General features: G+C 37.0%; 2 protein-coding genes across 2 annotated transcripts; one reads left to right on the top strand and one right to left on the bottom strand.

Moving 5' to 3' along the window:
* Window positions 1-2,114: 2,114 nt before the first annotated feature.
* LOC127068448 (uncharacterized) lies at window positions 2,115-5,781 on the bottom strand. The gene is made up of 3 exons (XM_051004685.1): window positions 5,734-5,781; window positions 5,116-5,402; window positions 2,115-5,011 (listed from the first exon to the last, which is right to left on the bottom strand). The coding sequence occupies exons 1-3, from the start codon at window positions 5,773-5,775 to the stop codon at window positions 4,510-4,512; spliced, it is 831 nt and encodes a 276-aa protein (XP_050860642.1). The 5' UTR covers window positions 5,776-5,781; the 3' UTR covers window positions 2,115-4,509.
* Window positions 5,782-6,790: 1,009 nt separating this feature from the next.
* LOC127068406 (DNA replication licensing factor Mcm6) lies at window positions 6,791-10,424 on the top strand. The gene is made up of 11 exons (XM_051004541.1): window positions 6,791-7,008; window positions 7,165-7,308; window positions 7,391-7,655; window positions 7,727-7,929; window positions 8,008-8,206; window positions 8,281-8,811; window positions 8,880-9,185; window positions 9,258-9,591; window positions 9,667-9,789; window positions 9,851-9,993; window positions 10,074-10,424. The coding sequence occupies exons 1-11, from the start codon at window positions 6,917-6,919 to the stop codon at window positions 10,185-10,187; spliced, it is 2,454 nt and encodes an 817-aa protein (XP_050860498.1). The 5' UTR covers window positions 6,791-6,916; the 3' UTR covers window positions 10,188-10,424.
* Window positions 10,425-10,522: the final 98 nt, after the last annotated feature.

Raw genomic sequence — 10,522 nt, 5'->3', positions numbered from 1 at the left:
TGTTCTAGTCAGAGAACAAAGCGTCTCTTTTCTCTCGCACGCGTACTTTCTTATACTCTATCTCTATTAAAGCTCCTTGGCGAAAGCGTAGAAGGAAAAGAAAGAACGTGAAAGAGAGAGAGAGAGAGAGAGAGAGAGATAGAGAAAAAGAGAGATAGGGGTTAAGACCAGGGTAAGTCGCTTATCCTCAGACTAATTTTTCGTCTCTCTTCGCCGTGTCGTTGAAGAGCCCACGGCGGAGTGGGCCGCAAGGGAACTCGTGAGTTCCCTTCGAAGGAGAAAGAGAAAGAGAGAGGAGCCTGAAGAGCAGCCGTGCAAAGACGAGAGCGCGCAACAATTATAAACACCGTGGCAATTACATGCCTCGGGTGCGTGCACTTTCTTCGAGCTCTCCCTCTTCTTTCTCTTTCTCCTTTGGTGAATAGCGAGTCGTGAAAGAAGTCCGTAGCCTCTTGAACCGTTTCACCTCAGCGTATCACCACCACCAGCAGGGCCATCAGCGACAGAGCCAGTAGCAACCGTATTACTACTCCCATCTCGTTCGCGATGGCGAAGCGAAGAGAGAAAGAGAGAGAGAGAGAGCTAACCCTTTCCTCTGCTCGTAATTGAGCCTCGGATCGTAGAACGGAGAGAGCGACTTGGGTAGAAGCGAGTGGCTACTCGGACGCGTCACGTGTGGGATCTCGAGTTTATTTGCATCCCTTCCATCCCGCCCTTCCCATCACCATCCACTACCACTAGCGTCGCCGCGATGTGGTTTAAAGAGGAGAGTTTAAGGGAAATTGCTGCGCATGAAAGGACACACCTACGTCTCTCTATGTTGCTCGTGTTGTTATCGCGTAGGTGTACCTCGAGCTTGCTGTCGACGATACGCCGGCTATTTGTCACGAGCTACTCTTTGAGAAACCAAATCCACGAGAGAACCATGGAGGTTTCTTGTCGCTGACGTCTAAAGATGAATGTCGAGATCGCATAGACGTTGAATTTAACGTCAAATAAAGCATCTCGGACGTTTTATTGAATTTCGCCTCGATCGAATAAGAACCTTAACAGTTTTACTTGAAACAAATTTAATTTATGATTATTTCAGGAATAATTCTTACTAAAAATGTCAATATAATCGAGGGTAATAAATCCAGACTGATAAATACAGTTCGCTAGCATGTGCTACTTTCTCGACATAAGTTCGAAACCGAGTATGGAACTAATTAGGGGAATCGCGTGAGTTGATCTCATTGAGAAAAGGGTGAGAGACTCGGAAAGCGAGAGCGTTGCTAGGTACGTGTCAATGGGATTACGGAGGAGATTAAAGGAGAAGACGTGATTTTCTATCTAGCAGATTTAACGCGTTACTCGAAGTATCTTTAACGTTTCAAAATAAGATACGAGGAATCTTTAAGGTAACCAAAGTGTTACGACGAACTCGTTGAAATGAATCAGGGAATGTTGGAGATGTTCTTAAAAACTGAACGTTCTTAAAAACTGAACATCTCTCTCTTTCCTCGTGGACCCAGCAGGTGAAAGTGTTACCAGAGAAATCTGTCTAGGCTCGAGCTTGTGTATTATCCCATGTGTATTTAGCGGAGAATGCTCGGAGGCCACCCGCAAGTTCTCGTCGATGGAGACGAACACGAAGGCGGGACATAGATAAATGTTGGGAAGCCACGACGAGGGTGGACCAACGTAGACAGAGAAAGCAAGAGAGATGAGAGTGAAGCGAACTAGCACCGATGAGGAAAACAAAGCGTGCGCCACGGAGACAAATCGGAGCTCGCTCCCTCGGGCTTTTCGAGGTTCGTGGTAGAGGAGACGGAGGTGCATCGATGCGAACCAATCGAAATTTCAATGCTAACTGACGAGCGTGCGATCTGATACGAAGTCGATCGGTATTGGCAATATGCCCGCATAGTCCTAATCGACGGAGGGACATCGAAAGAGAGAAAACCTCTGCTTTTGTGTTTCCCACTTACTACAACTTTTCTTCCCTACAAATTTTCTAATCGATTGATCTTAACTATCTAGACGTATATCTCCAGAGTTTCCTCAATTGACATTTATATTTTAAATCGTTCTACTGGAGTGAATATTTCATGGAAATAATTATAAGCGTTGCGAACTTTCGTATTTGTATTTGTAGTCGAAAAGTTTTGTCTACGTAATAGTCAAGAATATTATAAAAATTCCATTTTCCGCAATACGCATTTTCCGTGAAATATGATTGAACTTTTCACGAAGGCTCTTTGTCGTTCTCGTTTTTTGTTTTTTTTTTTTTTTTTTTTTTTCAATGCTGAAAGCTAGAGAAAGAGAAAATTCTTTTCGCTCGTCTTTAAACGTCAATCGGAAAATAGTAGAATGCAAAATGTACGTACAAGAAGACGAGAAACAATCTTCGCAATTATCGACAATCCTATAACCAACTAAACCTGATTGACACGATTCGTGGGAAAGAAAATAATAAAGGAAAGTTAAAAATTTGAATGGACTAGGAAAAAATTTCAGTAGGATTTGTCATCGTGGAAACTACTCTTGGAATGGCTCCATCTTTTGCCATTCGCGTCTTTCCTCGAAACGTATCGAAGTAATACCATTTCTACTTTTTCTCTCTCTCTCTCTCTCTCTCACATACACACACATACATCCCTTGTCCTCAAACGAGCTCGTTCCCTTTCTCTCTTACCTTTTTCTTTCTCTTTACGGACGCAGAAAGGATAGCGCGAACGTATTCCTCATATTTTATTCCGGTTTCTTCCCTGCTTTTTATTGCGGTTTGACTCGAACCCGAGACGCGGCTTGCACCGTCGCAATTTCAGTCTCACCCGCTGTTCCCCGTCGGGGATCTCTCTTTCTCACTCACACTCACCTCGTTTCTTTCAAGCGGAGTCGTAGAATTACATAAGCAGAAAGAAATTCGAGGGGAAATTCACGCTCCGCGGAGGGAATAATGATGGGAGAACTGTTTTATTTACTTCGCAGCGCGAAATCTCGCGTTCGACGCGTTTAAAGATTTACGAGAAACCGTGACGTGGTTCTTGGGATACTTTTCGGGATACTTATCGATCTTCCATCTAGCCAGCTAACAATTTTCACGCTCGCGAGAACGCATTTTCATTATACATCTAATGCCATACTTTCTCTTTTCTTCTCTCTCTCTCTCTCTCTCTCTCTCTCTCTCTCTCTCTCCCTCCCTCCTCTGTCTTTCTCTCTTTCTGACAAAGTTGTACGACGTTAATCAAGACCCACTTAACGTTCGCAATCTTGTTGCTAGAATACATCAGAGTCTTCTTAGAGATGATTAAGTGACCTGCGAAAACGTCGCCAACTAGCCCATTTATAATACCCTTTATCTACCATAGTTATCTATGCGTAAGAAGGCAAAGTTATCGTTCTATTTATTGCACCAATCGTCATATGTAATTGGAGGCCACGCGATTGCACATATCTTCGCATTATTTCCAACGTCCGTGTTGGACACAAGACCGATAATTAATATTTATCGCTGACCTGACTTTTAGTTCATATACTTGAATCATTCTCGTTAACTATCTTTCTCCTTTATAAAACGAGTCTCGATTGTACTCGTTGAGCTTACGTATTTAACACGTTTTATCTCTACTAATATTTTCATAATTTTCAAAAATGAAAATCTTTTATACCCTCGGATTTATAATTGAAATTTACGAGCATTGAACGTACGAAGAAAAGATGAAAAAAAAAAAGGAAAATAACAAATCTAATCCATCTAAGAAACCTTTACTTTCCTTCCTTTCCTCCGCGCTAACGTACTTGGGTCGGCTTCAAAGGAAAGAGAATTATGCGCGGAGGCAAATTTAAATGAATAAAGAACGACGCTGAAACGTTGACCAAAAAGGAAAAGGAGGGAGAGTGAACAAAAAATAGAAAACGTTGTACGAAAGAGGAAGGATTTTTAGAAACCCTTCTACTCTCGTTTCCCTCAAGTGGATCAACGTTTAAGCAGTCCATTATGAAAGCGGTTTACTTTGGCGCGCGTCGTGCGAGCAACACCTTAAAAATACAGTTGGAAATCCTGCGATCGTCTGGAAACTTTAAAAATGTATTTGCGAAGATCATAGTCGACGTCGAGCGCCAAAAATATTTGTCCGAGATTTTGCATTTGATGTTGGCTGATCGTATTTCCGTAATAATCGTAACCATTTTTCTATTCGATTTTCGCGATATATTGGAACACTCGTACGACGACATATGTACATTTTACTGATTCACGTGTAACGTTGAGAGCCCACGATGTCGAACTCGTTACGATTCCCCGGTAAATTACATTAATTCATAACCGTAAATTACCAAACGATTTCACCAGTTGCATCAATTTGAGAAAAAAGGTATAAAAAGGGAACGTAACAGGAAGAGGAACATCTCCTGTCGCTCGGAGGCATTTTTATACAAAAAAAAAAAAAAAGAAAAAAAAAGAGAGAGAGAGAGAATATCAATTACACCGTTCGTACGAAACTATATCTGGACGAAATATCAGAGTTATTTCGAGCTGACGTATCTCGGTTCTTCCTCACATTCTTGCTTGTATTGTCCGAAGGGCCTATTGTTATGGATATTATTTACCGCCATGTATGAATATAGACGAGGGTTTCGTGGGCCAGCCACGTATCGTCCATATCGAGACAGGACCAGAGCCAAAACAGGATTGGTCGGTGGATGTAGCTCGTTGTTGTAGCTATCGCCGTTTAGTGTCCTGCTTAGGAAACGATCCAGAAACTTGATGGCGCTTGTTATGTCTTGCGAATCGTGATAGGACTTTGTCAGATTTACATTTTTCCCAAGATAACTCGGCGATCCTTCGTGATTGGAAGCTATGTTTTCTCTAACGACACAGTCTTCTTCTTTCTTTGCTTTCTCCTCCACTTTGTACCACGATCTGACAGGAGCAAGAAGATGACGTTCAAACGAGTTTGAACTCTTCGTCGATATTTCAAGAAATTTTTCTGACCTCGGTGGAAACCTCCCACGATTCTGATTCAAGCTGTTCGTCGAATTCATTCGAAAATATTAATCTTGACGTTTAAATAAGACGTTAATTAAACAATGGTTACAATCGTTAATTACAAGATCAAATTCAGTCGTCACCTGACAATTTTCTCAGCTTTATCGAACGTTTCAGAAATATCGTCCTCAAAAGGAAGAGACACCGTAGTTGGCCTTGAGCCCGGATACACGTAGCTATCTCTTAAGCGATAATCATCATTTTCCTCAGGTTCGTCGACAACGTCGTACTTGTGATTGGCGTAAATAACGCTCCTTGAGGAACTCGTTGAAACGGGAACGCTTCGAGGGGGTAGATAGCCGCGTACGATGGACGGCAATTTCGTTGGGCTCGTCGTTAGTATTCCGCACGTCATGTAGATGCACGTCACCTGAATTAGACCGGTGAAAGACCTTTAATATCATCCCGTTCGAGAAAAGGACACGTTCGTAATCTTTTAGGAAAGTATTATTAAGCTCTAACGAAACTAAATAGCGTAATGAATAATATTTTACTGGATTGCCCTTTTCAGAAAGAATCATCCGAGAATAAAAAGATACGTAAACGAATGCTTTAATCTTATTACGATCTGACTTTTAAATCGAGAATACGTTCTTAGATTCACTGCTCAAGAAACATATGATTTTGACAGATGAAATAAATCAACAGCTGCATCAAATTATTCTATATATATAGAATTAGAAAAAACACATATACGTTACCGAGAAAAAGAGGAGTATTTCATTGGATGCGTAGCCCATCATCCGACACTATCTTGAAAAGAACTAAAACGTCTGTAGGCACTTCGCGTTCCATTTATACCGTAGGACGCTTCGTTCGCTAAGAGCTAAGCCTTGTCTATGGCCGGAAGTACATACACCGGCTACATATCTATCCACTCGAAAGATTTCATCGCTTTCCCTTTTCGACTTCGACCAAACGTAACCCTCGCTATACTTTAAACGTTCCGACAACATGACTTTCGAATCGAATGTTTCATTGTAATTATGGAGGTCAGATTTAACAGGTAATTGCTTTTTAATTTCCTTGTCGTTTTTATTACGCTCAAATAATTTTAATTCCACTTAAATAATATTCAATACGTACCAAAAAATTTTCAGGCCGCGACCATTCGGAATTACAATATCGTTATCTAATTTCTATGCATATAACATAGATAATGTGTAAAGCCGAGACAATATTACTAGGATATAAACGTAATTGATCGATAATTGAGGCTTACAGGATTTTATTCTATAGGAAGAACATGTTGAACGTTTACCAATACTCGAATAATAAGCGATATACGTGCAATATTAAATGCAAGCCGAGAAGTGGCGCTTGAGAAATGATAAATTCGAGTGGGAAAATATGTACGCCAAATATTTCGATAAATAATATTATATTATTGATTTATATTCTAATTTTATTCAAATTTAATCTATATTAACAAAAAGGTAATAAAAGTTTTTCCTTTATAATAACATGGTTATTATATTAAAAACCTCTTGTTCATATCGAAAAAATTAAATTTAATGAATATAAAGCACAACGCAATAATTATTAATTGTTCATTTATATATCGCAAGAAAAAAGTCTAATTAATGATCTATCATTTGTACTTATTGGATCAATATGTAGAGTACGCTATAAACTTATATGCTCTTATAACATTTGTCGATAAGTTAATTCTCTTCATTAAAAACTCACAAGATATGGAAGTTTTACTTAAGCCATCTGGTGATATATCCAAATAAACTTTCTGTAAACTTTCTAATGAGATAATACGATGATCGTCTGACCTTCAATTATTCTATGTCCCCGCGAAAACTACTTAGAAAGTATCGTATACATTAGACGTTTGGATATATTTTTAACAATTTCTGATATTAATTGTTATTAGAAATGGATATTGGAGATTCGCAAATTGGTCGGCTGCGTGTGACGGACGAAGTAGGAATAAAATGTCAAAAGTTATTTCAAGACTTCCTCGAAGAGTAAGTTTTACAAAGTAAACAATTATTTAAAAATAATAATTGTATCCTGTTGAAATTAATAAGAATTTTGTTCATTAAGCGTATACTTTTCTAATAAAGTTCTGTTAAAACTGATTTATACGCCGTTATCGTTAATGTTTCTATGTTAATTGTTAGATTTAAGGAAGATGGTACAATTAAGTATGCTGAAGCAGCTAAGGAATTAGTAAGTCCAGAAAGAAGTACTTTAGAAATATCTTTTGATGATATTGATGCATATAATCAAGCATTATCTACGACGATAGTCGAGGAATATTACAGGTTACTCTTTTAAACGAATTATATATATATAGATTTGAAAAATGTGCAACTTAATTATGTATGTATTATATATATTTTTTAGAGTATATCCGTTCCTTTGTCAAGCTGTATCCAATTTTGTAAAAGACATAGGAGAACTGAACAAAGATAAAGAATGTTATGTGAGTTTTACTGATGTACCAACCAGACAAAAACTTAGAGAATTGAATACTTCTAAACTAGGTGCTCTCATTCGTATATCTGGACAAGTAGTTAGAACACATCCTGTCCATCCAGAATTAGTATCAGGGACTTTTATATGTATGGACTGCAATGGTTATATAAAAAATATAAAACAACAATTTAAGGTAAATTTCAGCAAATATTTTGATAATTGTATTATTTGTATCAAATTAATTGTAAAAATTAATATTTATAGTTTACAAATCCAACAATTTGCCATAATCCTGTCTGTAGTAATAGACGTCGTTTTATATTAGATGTAGACAATTCCATATTCATAGATTTTCAAAAAATAAGAATTCAGGAAACGCAAGCAGAACTGCCTAGAGGATGCATTCCACGTTCTCTAGAAGTTATTTTAAGAGCAGAAACAGTAGAAAGTGTACAAGCTGGTGATAGGTATTTTTAAAATTGTATATTACAAATATTTATATTTTATTACTCTATATACTTTTAATAACACTTTTCATATTATAGATATGATTTTACCGGTACATTAATAGTAGTACCAGATGTAGGTGCATTGGCTTTACCTGGTGTAAAATCAGAGCCTGGATCAAGACATAAACAGGGTGACCAAGATGAGGGTATAACAGGACTTAAAGCACTTGGTATCAGAGATTTAACATATAAAATTGCCTTTCTTGCTTGTAGTATTACAGCAACGAGTCTCAGGGTGATTGTTATACGTTTTTAAACGATATTAAATGTGAATGTTACAGACAATAATAATATCTTATTTAATTTTAGTTTGGTGGAACTGAAATGATAATGGAAGAAATATCTCAAGAAATGATGAAAAAACAAATGACTGAGGCAGAATGGAACCGTATATATGAAATGAGCCGCGATAAAAATCTCTATCAAAATTTATCAACTAGCATGTTCCCCGCGATACACGGTAATGATGAAATTAAGAAAGGAATTACATTAATGCTTTTTGGAGGAGTTGGAAAGACCACAGAGGAAGGAACATCATTAAGAGGAGATATCAATTGCTGTATAGTAGGAGATCCAAGTACTGCCAAATCTCAATTCCTTAAAACTGTTACCGATATGTCTCCTAGAGCAGTTTATACATCTGGAAAAGCATCTAGTGCTGCTGGTTTAACTGCTGCTGTAGTTAGAGATGAAGAATCTGGAGAATTTGTAATAGAAGCTGGTGCTTTGATGCTTGCTGATCATGGTATTTGTTGTATAGATGAATTTGATAAAATGGATCTTAGAGATCAAGTAGCTATACACGAAGCTATGGAACAACAAACAATTTCGTTGGCTAAGGTAAATAAGATGATATACAACGAACATATCAGTTTACACCAATTATTCATATTTTAATATATCTTCAGGCAGGTGTGAGAGCAACTCTGAATGCTCGAACATCTATACTGGCAGCAGCTAATCCTATTGATGGACGGTACGATAGGAAAAAATCATTGCAACAAAATATTCTACTTACAGCACCTATTATGTCAAGATTCGATCTTTTTTTTATTGTAATAGATGAATGTAACGAGATAATAGACAATGCCATCGCTAAAAGAATCGTAGATTTGCATTGTGACAATATACAAAATATCGAGGTGATATACACTCAATTAGAAATTATAAGATACATAAACTTTGCGAAATATTTCAAGCCTGTTCTAAGTCAGGTGAGTCTTTATTAAAAAAAAAAAAGAAAGAAAACTTTATTATACGATAGCTTAATTGATGAAAATATTCAGGAAGCTGCAGAACTCTTAGTAGAATGTTACACAACAATGAGACAAAGGACAGGTAGTGGTTCGGGAAAATGGAGAGTTACAGTGAGACAATTAGAGAGCATGATCAGATTATCAGAAGCATTCGCTAAGCTGGAATGTGTGGACGAAGTTACTGTAAAGCATATTAAAGAAGCGAAACGTTTGTTGAACAAAAGTATCGTCACGGTTGAACAGCCAGATATTGACTTGGAAGAGGTGGAAAACGAAGAAAAATTAGGTGTGACAATGGATGATCCACCACCACTCATGGCTGCATTGAATGAGATTGATCAGGATAACAATAAGCCTACTTCTCGTAAGTATAATTATCTAGCGGTATTAACGTAAAATATAATACGATGAAAAAATATATAAACTTATATTTTCATAGCTACTACCGAACCACAAGAAGTACAAAAGAAAAAACTTACCATGTCGTTCGAAGAGTATAAAAATTTATCAAATATGTTAATCCTTTATATGCGAAGCGAAGAAACTCGTGCGGAAAACGAAGGTGAGGCATCTTTACGCATAAATTTAAGTTCAATTATATTAATTATGAATTTTACGTATAGATGATGCAAAAGGAGGAGGTATACGCAAGTCCGATCTGGTAGTGTGGTATCTCGATCAAATACAAGATCAAATAGATTCTGAAGAGGAATTGTTAGAAAGGAAAAATTTCATTGAAAAGATTATTGACAGATTAACTTATCACGTATGTATTCGTCTATTCGTTAAGAAGTGTTAAATTCTAATGCTATTCAATTTAATAATGTCTATTATTGTTGTGTTAAGGACCAAATTATAATACCTCTTACTACAAGAGATTTAAAAAGCAAAGGTAAAAGTGAAGATGCGGAAGAAGATCCTTTATTAGTGGTACACCCTAATTATGTCTTAGATACGTAATATTATTTAATTCGTAGATATAATCCTATAAAAACCGAAATGTCTTCTCATCGTTGCAGAATATTTTTATACTTTCACAATATTTTATAATACGCCGAAAGCTTGTATGAAAAAAGAAATGTTTGTCGATAATAAATCGATTATTTTTTAACTAGATTATAGCCTGGAGACACGTCGCATATTTTCACGAAACATTTTAATCGTTATGGCCTCGTAAATAAAAAACGACCATGTTAATTCCTTTTTTTAACGTATATTAATTATGACAACGAGCTCATTCGAGGATAAATTAGCAGTACCTCAAAGTGGATCAGTGAACTGAAGAGTAGTTTAGT

Source organism: Vespula vulgaris, chromosome 13 (genome assembly GCF_905475345.1).
Source record: "Vespula vulgaris chromosome 13, iyVesVulg1.1, whole genome shotgun sequence".
NCBI lineage: Eukaryota > Metazoa > Arthropoda > Insecta > Hymenoptera > Vespidae > Vespula > Vespula vulgaris.
The sequence above is the reverse complement of the archived record's forward strand: the minus strand, read 5'-3'. Positions and strand labels throughout refer to the sequence as shown.

What these genes read in the sequence shown, in the direction of transcription:
- LOC127068406 (XM_051004541.1), top strand. Translation starts at nt 6,917, where the DNA reads ATGGATATTGGAGATTCGCAAATTGGTCGGCTGCGTGTGACGGACGAA. An exon ending in ATAGTCGAGGAATATTACAG is followed by an intron (nt 7,309 to 7,390) that starts GTTACTCTTTTA and finishes TATATTTTTTAG; the next exon opens with AGTATATCCGTTCCTTTGTC. An exon ending in AGTGTACAAGCTGGTGATAG is followed by an intron (nt 7,930 to 8,007) that starts GTATTTTTAAAA and finishes TTCATATTATAG; the next exon opens with ATATGATTTTACCGGTACAT.
- LOC127068448 (XM_051004685.1), bottom strand. Translation starts at nt 5,775, where the DNA reads ATGATGGGCTACGCATCCAATGAAATACTCCTCTTTTTCTCG. An exon ending in AAATACTCCTCTTTTTCTCG is followed by an intron (nt 5,403 to 5,733) that starts GTAACGTATATG and finishes GGTCTAATTCAG; the next exon opens with GTGACGTGCATCTACATGAC. An exon ending in AAAGCTGAGAAAATTGTCAG is followed by an intron (nt 5,012 to 5,115) that starts GTGACGACTGAA and finishes TTCGACGAACAG; the next exon opens with CTTGAATCAGAATCGTGGGA.